The sequence below is a fragment of the Vidua macroura genome, chromosome 7, assembly GCF_024509145.1.
Source record: "Vidua macroura isolate BioBank_ID:100142 chromosome 7, ASM2450914v1, whole genome shotgun sequence".
Classification (NCBI taxonomy): Eukaryota; Metazoa; Chordata; class Aves; order Passeriformes; family Viduidae; genus Vidua; species Vidua macroura.
In genome coordinates this window covers 2,067,702-2,083,782 of record NC_071577.1, presented here as the reverse complement: position 1 = coordinate 2,083,782, position 16,081 = coordinate 2,067,702, and the positions used below count along the sequence as shown (strand labels likewise).

The following is a 16,081-nucleotide window of genomic DNA, read 5'->3' as shown; positions in this document are numbered from 1 at the left end:
GCCTGGTACCCACCTCTCCCAAACTCCCCTGGGAGGCTGCTGGAGAGCCCAAATCCCCAGGATGCCTCCACTCCCACCAACTCCACCTCTCACTGAGACCCTTCAATGCTGCTGAGCTTCTTGAAGTGCTTGGTAACATCTTTTCCAAAGGATTTGGATGATCTCTGGAGGAGATGGAGAGCACAGGAGGAAAAGAGGCTCAGGCTGGCAGAGATGATGCAGGGGACTAAACAGCAACATGACAAGGGTGGTCCAACACAGGAGACGAGAAGAGCACGCTGTTTTGTTGAGAAACAGCAGTTCAGTGCTACCTGCCTCTGAGGCAGCAGCTCCATCTGCAAGAGGCTGCCCCAAGCACACGGATGTGCCAGCAAGCAATGTTCTTCCTTGGAGCCCAGAAGCCCACAAGCCTCCCCAGAGGCACAGCTGCATCTCCCTGAAAGACTTCTTATGGAACAAAAAGTCCAAACCACTTCATCTTAGACTGCCTGAAAGCACTGGAAGACAAAATCCCGAGAGACCAGGGAGCATGGGACGCACCTGGCGGGTACCAGAAGAGCTCACAGCTGCTGGTGGCTTTTCAAGACAGGGCTCCTGGTTCACATGGAGCCCCAAACCAGGCTGCCCACAAAGGATGGTGTGGCTGCACCCCTGGCAGACCTCCACAGGAGCCGGACACCCCTCAGGTTCTGCAGCCCTCGCACCTCACCTTGAGCCTGGATCTCACAGGTACCGAGGGGCTGCCCAGCTGAGAAGGGAACTGATGGGCAGCCAGGACCCTGCCCGGAGCACAGGGGTGCTCCTGCACCCACCTTCACAGGGAGAGCTGCTGAGCACCTTGAAACCGAGCCCGGTGAGGAGGAAGGTGCTCCAGGGTGGTTCTCAGCAGGGCAAAGCAAAGTGCCTGGCTGCTGGGGAAGGGATACTTTAGCAGCATCCCTCAGGAAGTTGCTCTCATGCCTAAAAAGGCTGTTTCCATAGTGGCACTTGGACAGCACAACGCAGTCCATCTCGTGGGTGCTGGGATCCATGCTGGAGTTCAGCAGGAGTCCGCTGTGGTGCACTGGCCCTGCCCCATGGCTCCTCTGAGGAGCTGCCCCAGCCTGTGGGAGCCACAGCTGTGAGAACCCCTTGTCCTCTCGGAGCACTGCCTGCTCCCCCTCCCAGGAAAAGCTGGGGTCTATGTGGGCTACCAGGGGCTGTTTGGGGAAGCCGCCATGCCCTGGCAGCCTTCTGGCTTCTAAGGGTGCAGGGAGAGCAGCCTCCACATCATCGAGCTTCCCATCCCCAGAGAACAGGGACTGATGCAAACCCTGGACAGGGCAAGGAAAAGACTGGGAGGGGGGTGGCCACCACAGCCCAGCCCCCGGGGAATTCTCAGGACTGCCACCTGGCAGAGTCTGGGACTCCACGTATGCTCCTGCAGCTTCCAGCTGTTTTGAAACTATGGCCAGCAAAGCCTCCGATGGGCAACTGACTGGGTTTGCCTGGAGGAGTTTATTGTGCCACAGAGTCACCAACGTGTTTGAGTGCAATGGGGGTGAGCAGCTTGAGCCCACCAGCTGGCACCCAGGCTGGCTCTGAGCAGTAGGAAGAGTGTTATCTACAGGACCAGAGGGGGTAGCTTCTGCCTGAAACGCTTGGTTTGCCAGCTGAAGTCTGCAGAGGATTTGCTGCTGGAGATGGGAACAGCCAGCACAGTCCCTGCCACCGGCCCGGCTGGGTTAAACGGGACCTGCTGCTCTGGCTGGGCAAAGCTGCCCTCAGAGGTAACGGAGGCTACGGAGCCCACGGAGCCCACAGCCCCCTGGCCTCCCCATGTGCCCGCTGCCTGGGGCTGTGCTGGGAATGCTGAACCAGCTGCCCAGCAGCGCTGGAAGTGAGCCATAGCACTGTTTTCCTCATGGCAGTGTGGGAAGTCCAGGCTCTTTCCAACACCCTCCCTGGGGAGCATCTGCTCCATATAGGATGTCACCTTGGTGCCCGGCCTCTGGCCAAGCCCCTGAGCTAGTGGCTCCTCCTCTACCCCCAGGCTGAGCAGATCCTCCTCCCACTGCTGCAGCTCTGTGCTGTCCACCTTTAGGGTCTGGCAGACGTTTCCATCCACCTCACTCTTCTCAAAGAGGGTTTCGATGACCACCAGGAGGGAGTTGCTGTCCTCCTTGGCCCTGCTGACATCCTCCTTCTGAGTCAGCCCATCAGGCTCAGGAATGAGAGCTAGCAGGGAGACCTGAGGCACGTTATCAGCGTGGGAATTGTATACGGATGCATCCTGCTTCATCATGGCCCCAAGGAGAGAGCTGGGGTCTACCAAGCGCTGCTCTGACTTGACTTGGAGTTTGCTTGCACCTGCAACTCCTCCTTGGCTTGGAACGAGTCAAAGAACCCAGGAAGGTCATTCCCACACAAGACTGCTTCCCCTGTGGCAAAGCTGAAAGGCAGCGGCAAGTTTCTCTTCTGGAGATGTTCCTCCCCTTCTTCATTCCTTCGGTGTGGAGGCAAAAAGGGATGGAAACAGCATGAGCAGCTCCTCCAGGCCAGGCAAAACCTCCCTTCTGACAGCAAGAGGGGAACTCATAGCCCTGCCCTGGCTTTTCTAGAGTAAAAGGGGGCTGGACTGGGCTGGCTAAAGAGAGCTCTGGGGAGCCCACAGGGAGGTCTGCATGGCTCAGGGAAGGGCTGCTGCTCTCAGACAAGAGCATGTCCACAACCACCTCCTCAGAGCTGTTTCACTCACACTACAGGAGGACAAATGCTGCAAAGTGCCAACCTCACCTACCCTTTCCTCCACCTTCATGGCCTCTGTGTGCCTCGGACAGCCCCCCAAGCCCAGAGCAGCTGAAGGGGGCCAGCAATACTCACGACAGGGCTCGCTGGCGGGCGATGATGCAGTCGGGCATCATCGTTTGTACACCAGCCGTGCGTTGGCCTGCACCCACACCCAGCTGCTCCTCTTGGTCAGCAGCCGGAATACCGTCAGCCCGGTCTCCCCTGTCTTCATCACTGGGGCAGGGACACAAAAGAACTGCCACTGACAGAGCTCCTCCACGGAGGCAGACCAATGACACACGCAAGTTGCCACGAAGTTGACTATCACCTCGTGGCCGTGCTACGGGGGCAGGAGATGCAGTGTGCTGTCTCTCTGCCAGCTGCCCAAGCTCATCCAGGAGGAAGAGCCTTTGTCACAGCTACTCCAGCCCCGGGACGGACAGCACCAAGGAGCAATAGTACAGCCAGAGCCTTGAGGGACCCCACAAACACCCCCACAACAGTCCCCCAGCACTCACTTCTCACATGGTGCTCTGCGCAGTGCATCATGTCAGCCGCATGAACAAACTGGTATCCGGACCCTCTTCTGCACAGCTCCACTTCTGTGTATCCCAGGACAACCTTCCTCCTGGAAACAGCACAGGAGTGCAGTGACACCAGGGATGCATCCCCCACAGTTGCACCTCACTGGCCAGACCCCCACTCTGGATGGTGCAACCTCGCCCTGGGCTGAGCTGCATCCTCTGTTCCACAAACCACGCAAACCACAGCAGACAAGAAGTGCTGGTGCCCTGTTAACCTGCTCCCTGTGTTACTGGGGGCCTGCAGTAGAGGGACAAAAACATCAGGCCATGGGAGCTGGGTCAGGTGTTCCTTGTCCCCACCAGATCTAGTTTTCTGTCCAGCACCAGGGATTTTGCCACAGGGAAAGTGAGAGATGCCTTACCGGGAATCACAGGCCATGGGAGTGAAGTCCAGCTTGTGCTTTGTCTGGAAGATCAGTGTTTTGGTCTGGAGCTCCAGGATGGAGAGAGGCTGGAGGAGTGTGGCAATGGCAAAGAGAGCAACTGGGGACTTGTCTGCTGCTGACTTTTGCTGCCCAAGAAGGAACTTCAGGCACCCTGTAATGGTGGTGGAAATTCAAGGCCTTACAGGGATTAGAAAATGTGGGTGTGAAGCAAACAGGGTGGTGGGAACTGGCTGTGCTCTCATCCCTATGGGACACAAGTGACTCTGGGGGAACACTCTGCAGGCACAGGAGGAGCAGAAGGGTGTCCCAGCATTACCAAGAATCCCAAGGAGTTATCCAGCAGGCAGCGGAAGCGGCAGGTGAAGCTCCTCTCCACCAAGGATTGCTTCTCAGCATGGAGGTGCTGGGGGCTGGACGTGGCGCTGCGTCTGGCAAGCAGCGGCTGCTCAGGGGGAAAAGCTGGAAAATCAAAAGGAAGCTTTCCAAACTGTGCTGCACACCCTGAGCTCACGGATCAGAGCTGCTCAAGTGAACCCCTGCAGGGATCACCCTGGCACTCACTGTCAGCAGCATGCAGTGGGGTCCTGTGCAGCTGGCAGCGGAAGACGGCCCTGTCGCCCGCATGGATCATCTCGTACACACTCTGGTAGATGAGATCCGACTGGAATGACAAAACAGAATAGTGTCTGCTCCTGGACAGCCTGGCAGAGGTGTCGGGAGGAGGACATGGCAGAAGGTTTCCCTTCCTGGGCACTAAAGTGCAGGACTGAGTGTAAAGAACAGGCAAACTCCAGCTCCTTCCCCTGCCACAGGAGCTGCTGCCCTTTGGGAAGCTTTGCTCTCCATCTGCACCTCCTTCCCACACCAGGACTGCATCCATCTGTTTCCAGCCAGGAAAACATGGTGCTCACCTGGTGGAAGCCCAAGTAGTCCCGCAAGGCAGGGAAGATGTAGAAGATGTAGCCATCTCCAGTTGCGGCGATGGCAAATCCATTGAGTGCCTGAAAGCAAAAGTTTGGTCCAAACTTACTCTGCCCAGCTTCAATCCCGCTGCTGAACGATGAAATCCCCCAGCTGTTTCTTCAGCATCCAGGGACAGGAAGGGACCTTCTTCCTCAACAAGGAGCCCCACAAAGAAGGACAGCACTTGGTAACCATGCAAGATTCTCTTCTGCGGAGTTTCTTCTTCTCAGCACAAGCAATGATCCAAGCTGGACTGACCACTTTCTCCAAACCTCCCATGGAACCCCCTCTCACTGCAGGGCAGCTCCTGCGTCAGGAGGGACCAGATAGGGAGAGGTTTCATGGAGGATCTGGAGTCCTCCTTTCCAGCTGGGAATAGCTCCACTCTCCTAGGGCTGTGCTTTGGACACGACACTTCTTGTGGGTCCCTTCCAGCTCTGCATATTCTATGATTCTGGTGTCCATTTCAGGCTGATTTTCCTCAAAAGCAAAGCACTGCACTAGATAGTAACTCATGCCCCCTGTTCTTCACTGTGATGTGTTTAATTTATTAGTGAATGGAAGGAGAGAAATTAGGGAAAGAACACCCGAAATGGAATCTTAGCGTACAGATCCAGCTTGCTGAGGGACCAGTCCCTTCCCTTTGTGTGCTGTTTGGGAGCCCCCTGAGGGATCCCAAGTCAGAGATTGCTGCAAATCACAGTATATGCTTAAAATGATCTTTGTGGGGAGGAAAAAAAGCCACCAGGCAGCTCAGCGGGGGAGATTTCTGTCGCAGTAACACCTCATAAGCTTTCCAGATGCCTTCAGTCACCCCAGCCTGCCAATGCTCTGATGTTGATGGCTCAACAAATTGCCATCATATGGTCCAAGTCCACAGTCCTGGGGAGTGCTCAGGAGATGCTGGGGCTGGGGCAGTCACGGGCTCCCTCCTGGTATCCAGCTGCTCCTCTGTGACCATCACACTGGCACACAGCTGGGACCATGGGGGACCTCGTGTAGTCCAAGATTCACTGCCAACAGTCACACTGAGCTCCCAGTAGTCACTGCCTCACCCAAATCCCACATGGAGGCTCCTGCTGGGGGTCTGCTCACACTGCCTGCTGCCTGGAGGGCTCTGCAGGAGCAGGGCTGAAGCAACCAAAGCCAGGCTTAAAGAGAGCCAAGCATTCATCTGCTGGTGTTTGGAGAGGTGGGAGAAGAGGACTGAAGGCCCAGAAAGCCTATAGGAGAGCTGGAGAAGGTGGTGAGGCCCTGGCACAGGGTGCCCAGAGAAGCTGTGGTTCCCCTGGATCCCTGGAAGTGACCAAGGCCAGGCTGGATGGGGCTTGGAGCAACCTGGGATAGTGCAAGGTGTCTGTGCCCATGGCAGCTCATCACAAGATGACCTTTAAGGTCCCTTCACACCCAAGCCATTCTGGGATTCTGTGAAAGGCCAGGCATGGGAGATGCCAAGAACACAGAATGATTGAAGGTCTTGCACAGACTCGTCCTGCAGCCCCAGTAAGCATGTTCCTCAGCTGATGTGCCCAGATGCTTGTTCAGCAGTCAGCCTTTCCATGTGACCTTCCATGCCAGGCCCTTCCAGCTGACATTTATAGATGGCAGCCCAAAGCAGCAGCACTGTGGGAGGCTGATTCACCAGGCCCTCGTGCTCCGAGCTTCACTGTCAGCTGTTTCATGAGACACACGTGGCCTTTCTACAAAGCATAGCTCTCATTTCCCACTGGTTTTGTCCACCACTGTTGCCCAACATCCAAGTGCTCTTCTTTTCTCCCCCAAAACCTACAAACTGAAGCTGGGCTTTTCCCATCCTAGGCAGGCTGTGAACTCATCCCTCCAGAGTTCACACAATGCCCCAGGTAAGGCAAGGAGTTCCTGGGGGATGTTTTGTCTCACAGCTCTCAACATTCTCCTCTTGGCCTTTGCTAAAGATAATGAACCAAGCCAGCACCTTGGGAACTACTCAGGGATCAATCCTTACACCACCATATGACATCCCTGAACCTCTTGGTTGGGATGGAGCTTACGTCCATGAGATGTAATATAATCAAAGGGGCAGCAAATTGCTGTGGGATGAGAGGGAATGGTGGGAATGGGGATCTGGACCCATCCCAGCCAGGCAGTGCCACTGGTCTCTGTCCCCAGGAACTCATTGCCTGCAGGAATCACAGTGAAGCAGCTCTGGGCAAGGCAGGGTCTCCTCCCGCTCCACAGATGCGACCACAAGCTCCAGAGCAGCTTGGGGAGACCCCAAATGACCAAGCCACAGCACCATACCTGCAGCAGTAGCTCCCCCTCAGGAAACAGCTCCCTGTCACCCTGCGGCTCTGTCCATCTGTCCCCTCCTGGGGGTCTGGGCTGATCCATGCAGCTGCCAACGTTTGGAGCTGTAGCTGCAAGTGAGAAGGCAAGAAATCAGTGTGGAAGAGGCAAGGCAGGAGCCTCCCACTTCTCCTTCCCACCCCAGGGCTGCTCATGCAGCTACTGGATGCCGTGGACCCAGCGCAGTGTGGAGGAAGGTGTGACCATCAGTGGGAACTGGCACAGAGCCCACTTACAGAGCCATGCCCAGCTTGCCTGAGGCTTCCTCCAAGAGATTCTTTCCCCTGCTTGATCTCATTTCTGGGAAACCTCACTCCTGCCAGGGTGTGAGGCAGAGATGCAACGGACAGAGGGGGGCTGAGTGCTTCTCTGCTGCCCAGGCTGGAGAACACCACCCAACACAGCCAGGAGGCTTCTGGTTAGAGCCTGGCAGAGCTGGAGTTGGCTCCAAGCCACCCCACTGGGGTGCTCTGTCTGCTCCGCTGCCCTTCAGGGTTAGAGAATGACAGAAACAAAGCTTCCCAAAGCACCTCAGATGCCATCAAAGCACCCATACTTGTTTTCTCCCTTCCACCTTTGGCTGCCTGGAAGCAGATCAAGAGCTGGCGGCCATGGTACTCCCAGTGACACCTGGGAGCTCTCGGCTCCCAGGACTTGCTGCCATGACCTCCCTAGGCTGATTCAGGAGCTGCCTCATGCTTCAGCACTGGATGCCTTCAAGGCAACACCCCTGGGTGCAGCCAGCATGAAACCTCCTGCTGCCCTGCTTGTGGGACCTCAAGCATCACAGGACTCCCACAGAACCAGTTGTTCAGGGAACAGGAATGAGGACAGGGGCTCCCAGGCAAATCTCCAGCATGATCCTTTATCTGCTGATTATCATTGAAAAAACTCAATCCAAGCTCACCTGCCAGCAAAAGGATGATTTTCAAGACATGTCTTTGTGCCAGCTCACACAAAAAAAAGGAAAATCACAGAAAAGCTCAAAGCAGCTCCTGTGTAGGAGCCACCCCACATCTGCCACCACCACCAGCAGCTCATGCAGCTCCCTGAGGACCGACTGAGCTCACACCCCCCGTGTAATTCACATCCCAGCAGAGAGCACTGCCTGCCCCATCTCAGCCCTGGCTGTCAGATGGTGCTGGATCCAAAGGGAAAAGATCCTCTGAAAGCTGGATATGAGGAAGAACCTCAAACCATCCCAAGTCTGACCATACATTTAATTTTCTCCCTGGCAGAAGCTCTCACTTCACCACTGAAATGTTTTGAAGGTTTGTTGGGTTTCTTCCCTGGTAACACTAAGTTCAAAACCAAATTTGGAATCTAAAGCAGTTTCATGTGCAACTGCTGATCTGGGACATTTTGCTTTGCAGCAAATGTGATGGATTGGTATGCTTGAATTCAAAACTAATTTGGAATCAAAGCATCCCTGGGATGTATTTACACCCGGAGCCCGAGTGTCAACAAGTACCCACCCGTGGAGGCTTTCATCAACCAAGGTATGGATACAGTAGGGTTAGGGTAACTAGCTGCAGGTCTTGCACAAGGTGACACAAATAGCAGTGGAGAGGGTGCTCTGGAGCAGAGTCAGCCTCCATCTCCATCGCTGGCAGAGCTGGGATACTTCTTGTTCCCTCAAACCTTCAGTACTCCTTGGAGATGCTCAGGCAGCATCTCCACCTTATCCATCAGCCGTGGCTTCTGCTCTTTTCCATCCTGTGCTGTCAGACCAGCCTGCTCAGGGGATGTGAGACCTCTGGGAAAGGTTGGGAAAGACGAGATTCAACAGAATCTTTGCTTGGAGACACCAAGCAAAAAGCCTCCTCACATGATAGCCGAGTGATGCTCAAGGAAAAAAAATCCCATCGAGACCACATGGCTTCAATTTGCACTTCATGGAGTATAATAGTTTCAAAATGAAACACTGATTCTCATTTAAAATGTTATTTCTTTTGAAGGGTTGACTCCTCTCGAAAGCATTGAAATGAGGCAGGCTGGCAGGGGATTTCAAAAAGAAGCAAGTTCTTCCAAAATAAAGCTCTAAAAGGGCACAGAACTTTTTGAGAGCATGCACATCCTGAGAGCATCTGGTCTCCAGCTCTCTCCCACAGCATCCACCAGCAGTATCTGCAGGGAAAGCTGGGGAGAGCTGCTGTGGCTTTCAGAATCCAGCAGGAAATACCCATTTTGTGCTTTCCAGCAAAATTTCTTCACCTCTCCCACTGATCTTAGCAAGGGGCTTTTAATCTCCCACCAAAGGTGCTCACTTCCCCTTCTCTCAAACACAGAGCAGTCCATTTTTGCAGAGCTGAGCTCAAAAATCCTCCAGAAGCTGTCTCCCATGGGACACACCTGACCTGGGGAGAAGGTCTGGAGCATGGAGAGAGGGGAGGAAACTCAAAGAGATGTTGTCTGCCACCAAAGGACTGGTGGTGTGGAGCAGCTGGTGGTCATATCCAGCCCAGTCCTCACCATCCACAGCCAGGGGCCATGTTATTCCTGTGGCTCTCCTCCTTCAAACAGGTCTCTGAACTCATCCTCTCTCAAACTGCCAAGAGGCATCAGGACTGGGAGCAATCCCAAGAGAAACCCAAGCACTTCCAGGTAGAGGACTCCAGGCCCATGCAACCACCAAGGGTACAGAGACTATTCCCAGTCACTTTTTGACTTGGAAGGGAAAACCCAACATTTTAACCATATCCCAGCTCATTTACAACACAGGAAACCTCATGGGAAGGAGGGGTCACTCCTGAAACATCCCCTTGCTTGAAACAAGATGGGGAGATGCCACCCTCTGGAATCCCCCCCGGAGCTACGGATCCCTCAGCCTGCTGAAGCCAGGTCTCCAAGGGGCCAATGGCTACGATGGACTGGAAACAGTGGCTGGCAGGAGGAAGAGAGACCCGCTGGCTGCCAGGCAGGACAAAGCAGGTGACGAGCTGTATTAAAAGCTGGCTAATTCATCCCATTTAACACACTCCTTCTAATGGAGCAGTTCAGACTCCCACACAAAGCAGCTGAGACCACAAATTAATGGGATTAAAGGAAACAGGTCCAACATGTATCCAATCGATAATATACCCACAAAACAAAAGTAACTGGCTAATAAGACAATTCACATTTGCTGTTTGTGCCCAGTTTTTCCAATCTCCTGCAGTGCATCTTGCACAATTAATGGGAATTAACATGTGGATGTGGTGCTTAGGGACATGGGTTAGTGGTGGGCTTCACAGTGCTGGGTTAATGGTTGGACTTGGTGATTGCAGAGGTCTTTTCCAAGCTTAATGATTCTGTAATTCTATGAAAAAGACCGTGGCAAAAGCCATCTGCATTACCAGGTAAGTCCCAGGCATCTGCTGGAGCAGGTGTGGTTGTCACTTACATTTTCAAAGTGCTGGGACAGAGGCTGTGTGTAATTCTTAAGACAGTAAGGGAAAATCCAGCTCTGTCCTGAACCAGCCAGAGCACTGCAGGGTTCCTGCTGCTGGTGTGATCCCCAAAGACTGCAAGGCTTTCACTCAGCCAGGGAAGATGCCAGACAGGATCAGTAGAGCCTCCAGCATCAATGAATCAGGATGTGCCCCATACATCCCCAAGAGCACCCCCCTATGGATTGGCTTTCTTGCCTCTGCAAGGAGGTTCCTAAGCCCTGCAATGGAGGAAAAAATTCCAGCAGGAGAAAGAAGGGAGAAGGAGCAAAGTCATCTAATCTCTTCCCTTTTTTGTCCATCACATTCCCAAAGAAAAGCACGGCAAGGCAGCCATGGAGACAAAAACACATCCCTTGCCTCTGGCATAGATTTAGCACTGAAAATAAAAGGTTATTGGTAACAACCCCAGAGCCAGATCTGCTCTCTCAGACTGGGTTACGCTGGGGGGAGTTGACAAGCTTCACGCATGGCAAACACTTCTCTTTGAACAGGTTCTAGAGGTACCTGGCATCCAAAAACCAGGAGCTCCCAACTCTTCAAGTAACACCAAGCCACACACAACCATTTTTGTCTTGGACCCAATCCCAAACCCTGTCAAATTAGCACTAACCTTTGCCTCAGCTGTTTAACAAAGGCACGGTGCCAAGCAGAGCAGGCTCATGCCATCCAAGTGAAACAGACAAATGCCAAACCCACAGATTATAAACTGTTTGGAAAAGTCACTCAATGTTTTCCAAGGCGCACAGAAATGCCCTGGGGAGCACTGGCATCCCCAAGTCCACATCTGTAGGAATATAAAAAGGTAAAAGACACTTTCTAAAGCTGAGAAAGGCTGGGAAATTTATAAACCTTCTCATGAGAAAGCTAGGAAGTTAAGAACCAAGTGAATACATTGATATTTATCACGAGGAACAAGAAAGAACAAGAACTTATTGATAGCTCAAGATGTGAGAAGTCCTAGATATATGCCTTGCAAAGATAGAAAAAGTTTCCATCTTAAAGAATGAATAATTGTGTATTGTTTGTGGTTCATAGAAGTCCTTTTGTTAACGTTAAACCCACATGGGTCCTTTTGTAACTGGTTAGAGTATAATGCATTTACACCTTTTCTTTTCTGCTATTGATTCAAAGAATATGTAGAAAAAGGCTTTGCATGGGCTGCCATCTTGCCTCTGATCTGTGTTTGCATGGATGTTGTTATTTTCCTGTGTCTCTTACTTTTTGCTTGTATGATACAGACAGATAATAAATCCTAAGTCTGCAACCAGTCAGGGTCCCATCCCGTTTGTGAGACACGGACTGATCCGGCACAAAGAGGCAGTGAGCAGCTTCTATTGGTAGAGGGCCTGGGGCTGCAGGTCTGAACCTTCATCTGGAAAAGCACTTGGGGGAATACGAGCTAGAGCTGGAGTGCCTGTCCTGAAAGGACCTGAACTCCTTCAGCCTTGCCAGCGTTTCTTAAGGCTGTGTTGGTGTTCCCCGGAAAAGCTGCACATTTAGGGAACCGCCTTTGGAGGAAGGGGGCTTGCTTCTCAAGGAAAGTGCTTCCCCAGGGAGCTCCCAGTGAGGCAGCTGCAAGTGTCCCCCTTTGGCTCTCTGTGCTCCTTTCAGTCCTTGAAGGCCCATTGCACTTGGCAGAGGGGCAGGAAGAAGGCTGTGAAGAGCAGCTTTGGCATCCACCTGGAGCTGCAGAGAACAACCCAAGCACCTGCAGCAGGATGTGTTACCCCCCTTTGAACAGAGGTGTGAGCAGAACCATCTCTGTCCTGCTGTGAGCAGCAAAGCTGTCTCTGGGAGCTGTGAATTCAAAGGCCTTTACACACTCACATTTCACATCTTCCCTGGCTGCTGTTGTCCCAGACTGGAAAAAGCAAGATGTATTCTATTTGCCATCTGTAAGGCAAATTGTCTTGTGTTGTCTTGTGTTAAGTGGGCACTTGTTCCTTATCTCTTCCACAATCAATCCTTCCTTATGGGGAGACATCTGCTGATAAGGGGCCATTGAGTGTCACTGCATGACTGATAAGAACTCTAACTTCCCATTGGGAGAGGCTCTGGCCAGAGGGAGGAGCCAAGCATTCCTACCTGCAAATATAGGCTTGAAATTCTGGCCCAGGAGCACAGCTTTTTTGCGCTGGATTTTCCCAGAGGAACAGCTGCCTCTTCCACTGCCTCTTCAGAGGAAGACTGCACCCTTTTCTACAAGATCACTACTCCAACAGAACCACACCTGACACTCCAGGAGGACTGCAGCCACAATTCCAATTGCACTGCTACCAACAACCTGACCAACAGGGTGTCAGGTTGTATTCTGACTCTGTTCCTGTTGTTTTAGTTCACTGCATTGTTTATTTTATCTTTTAATTTCTTCCCTAGTAAAGAACTGTTATTCCTGCTCCCATATTTTTGCCCAAGAGCCCCCCTTAATTTCAAACTTCTAACAATTCAGAGGGAAGAGGTCTACATTTTTCCATTTCAGGGGAGGCTCCCACCTTCCTTAGCAGACACCTGTCTTTCCAAACCAAGACAGCTGTGTTTCGACTCTCGGCAATACGCATTTGCCTCCTGCTTGGTGGGAGCTGCTGTGGCCCAGGGCCAGCCCAGAGCTGGGCTGGGTGGGCCAGGCAGCGTGGAGAGTCTTGTCTGATCTTGGTGTGCTCCTGGCCTCAGAAAGGCTTGGAAGGTTTGCCTCCCCATGTGTCCTGCTCATTGACTCTCCCTGTGCATCTTGGAGAGCACAAGGTAGGCATTTCTGGCAGCTGGGCATCAGCAGGCCTTAAAATGGGGGCGGGTTGTGGAGCGAGCCCAGCTGAGATACCCTGAGAGGAGCCCAGTGCTCCTTGCTCCTCTCTGCTGACACGGGAGCGTCTGTCTGCTTTCGGGACGGCCCTGGCTGTGTCAGGGGTGCTACGTGGACACGAGACAGCCGGTCCTGTCCCGCTGGGTCCCAGCAGTGCCTGGCAGCAGTTCTGAATCCACGTCAGGATGCTGGCCAAGAGAGGCCCTGGAAGCTGAGGCAGCTGACTTTAAGCTTTTGCAGATACACGCAGGGGATGGCCAACAGTGTTCCCTCAGGATACTGCAGTCCTGAGGGGCCTCCCCAGAGCTGCCTGATGCCGCCCACTCCTTGCGGCACCAGTTGCTTTCCTCTGGAATGTTCTACCTCCCCCGAGAGGGAAGGGGGAGCTGGAGAAAGAGCTTGCCAGGCTGCTCTCCATCCTTTCCCAGCAGCCCTGGCTGAGTGGAGAAGTCCGAGCTGAGCGCAGATGTGCCAATGGAGCAGCCGTGCACAGGAAGGCTCGGTGGGAAGGATGAGCCAGGATCCATAGGCCTGGCAGCCTGAGCTTGCTGCCAGGGAAGGCCTTGGAGCAGATGCTCCCGAGTGCCATCCCACAGCACGTACAGGGAACCAGGGGGTCTGCTGGAGGGTGGGAAAGCTCTTCAGAGGAGTGGGGACAGTCCTGGCAGGCTGTTGAGGGCTTCTCTGCGGGTGTTTGCAGGGGGTTGGTGTTGGGGAGCGTGTTGGGGAAGGAGTTGTCTGCAAGGTGAGAGGTCTAGGCTGGAATTTGAGTCAGCTTGAAGGCAGCATCTGTGGTTTGGCACAGCTTTGCTTATGGAGGCCAGAAGGAATATCTGTGACTATTTCTCTTCATGGTCCTGATTCTCCTGCAAGGAACAAGATGGGAGAGATGTACTTTATTGGCCACTTAGATATCTGTACTGGGGGAGGACGAGCCCTTTGTCCATCTACTCATTTGTCTGGGCTACTTTTGTACCACTGAGTGGACTTTCATTCCTTGAGAGCTTTTATTCCTTAAGAGAATTACGATATTATCATCCCTTCATCGAAAACCATTTGCACACCAAAGAATGGCCTTCTTTTTGCCTCTGTATAGTGCTATGTTTCAAAAGGGACTTCCAATGGAATGTGTTAAGGCAAATGAGTTGCTGCTTTTAGGTGGGAACAAACTTCCAAATCATTCACATTCTCCGGCAATCGCTATTAATTTGAGAAGTTTGCAAATTTTGGAGCTACTTGATCCCACAGAACACGGCAGGGTTTGCTGATGGTTTGAGTTGTTCCTAAAGATCCTGTTGGGCATTCTTAGACACTTGGGGCCAGGGATTCCTTCCAGCCTGGGCCACTTTGGGTGGGGCTGGGGGTGGCCCCAGGGCAGGTGGCAGTGTGTGCAAGGGCCCTTTGTGACACGCTGCAGCACGGTCACCATGTCATGGAAGGGGCCAGGGTGTCCAAGGGCCCTCCCTTTGTGACACGTGGTGACATAGGAGCTGGCGGTGACAAGAGCACGCCACAGTGCTCGGAGCAGGCGACGGGACGGGACAGGACAGAGCGGTGCCGTGAGGAGCCCTCGCACAGCGCGCTCGTTCGTGTCTGACCCGGAGCTTTTCTGAGGCGTTATTCCTGCAGGTGACCTCGTGGCAGGACTGCGGGACTTGGCAGCCCGTGGCCTTCCCGAGGCTTTTCTTTTGCAGGTGCCTGCGAGGCCAGACTGAGGGAATTGGTGACCACAAGCCTTACGAGGAGTCTCCTGTCATTGTGGCAGGAGCCCTCAAGACCAGAGTGCAGGACTTGCTGTCCTGCAGCCGTCCTGAGGTTTCTCTGCCTCAGATGCCTTCAAGGCACAACTACACGACTTGTTGACTCAGAACTTCACCCTTCCATCTTCCTTCAAGGTGCCCTCAAGTCCAGACTCTGGCATGGCAGACAGATTTCTCAGTGTGTTCAAAGTTATTAGGGGGAAAAAAAAGAAACACCCTGGAGCTGACCCAGCACAACAGCATGAAGAAGCGAAGCAGTTCCAGACACTGCAGGATGGTGAGTGGCAGAGCTGAGCCACAGGGCTGATGGCTGCAGTCAGCTTGGCCCCATCCCATCCCATCCCATCCCATCCCATCCCATCCCATCCCATCCCATCCCATCCCATCCCCTGGGGACAGGCCCATGGACAGGATGGAGGAGGGGCCGGGCAGACACCCCACAGTGGCCGTGCTCCATCCCCTGGGGCATTCTGGGGCTCTCCCTGCCTGGGGAGTGCAGGGCTGGGCTGTGTTCTCCGGCCTCTCCCGCAGCCCCTCAGCTCTGGCTGCGCTTGTTCTTTGCCAGATGCAGCCCTGGACCGGAGACAAGAGCAGGAACCCGCCCGTGGCCGCTTCCGCAAAAGCCTGAAGGTACCAGCAGCCATCCCCAACTGGGCTGGGCCTGCTGTCACTGCTCAGCCCAGCACCACGCTTGGAGCACTCCATGGAACATCCCGGGCTTCCCTGGCCTTTCTTCTCCTGCAGATGTTCCGGCAGTTCTTGCGCATTCAGCGTAGGAAGACCGGCAGCACAGCAGCTGAGGGCGCAGCCGAGCCTGACTCGGGGCTGACCGAGCTCCAGGCAGAGCCCGATGGCAGCCCAGATTCAGCTGAGCGCTCAGAAGACGCTGAGACCTCAGAGACTGAAACCTGGGCAAAGGCTCTTCTCACATCAATGACTGAGGACGTGGCCATCACAAACAACGACAATGAAGAGACTCAGGGCATCACAACTACTGACACCAGCCCAGATTCACTGGAGCACTCAGAAGACTCTGAGGCTGCAATGAACGATCACAGGGCAA

The 16,081-nt window shown here is 53.8% G+C and overlaps 1 protein-coding gene across 1 annotated transcript; it reads right to left on the bottom strand.

The window, feature by feature from the left end:
- Nucleotides 1-616: 616 nt before the first annotated feature.
- LOC128809944 (uncharacterized) lies at nucleotides 617-7,105 on the bottom strand (the record flags this gene model as incomplete). The annotated part of the gene is given in 13 exon segments (XM_053982375.1): nucleotides 617-715; nucleotides 717-1,660; nucleotides 1,663-2,332; nucleotides 2,335-2,485; nucleotides 2,863-2,902; nucleotides 2,905-3,003; nucleotides 3,288-3,397; nucleotides 3,716-3,900; nucleotides 3,902-3,916; nucleotides 4,056-4,198; nucleotides 4,301-4,400; nucleotides 4,651-4,740; nucleotides 6,983-7,105. Coding segments are annotated over 13 exon segments (2,703 nt in total), but the record flags the coding sequence as incomplete, so codon positions are not given.
- Nucleotides 7,106-16,081: the final 8,976 nt, after the last annotated feature.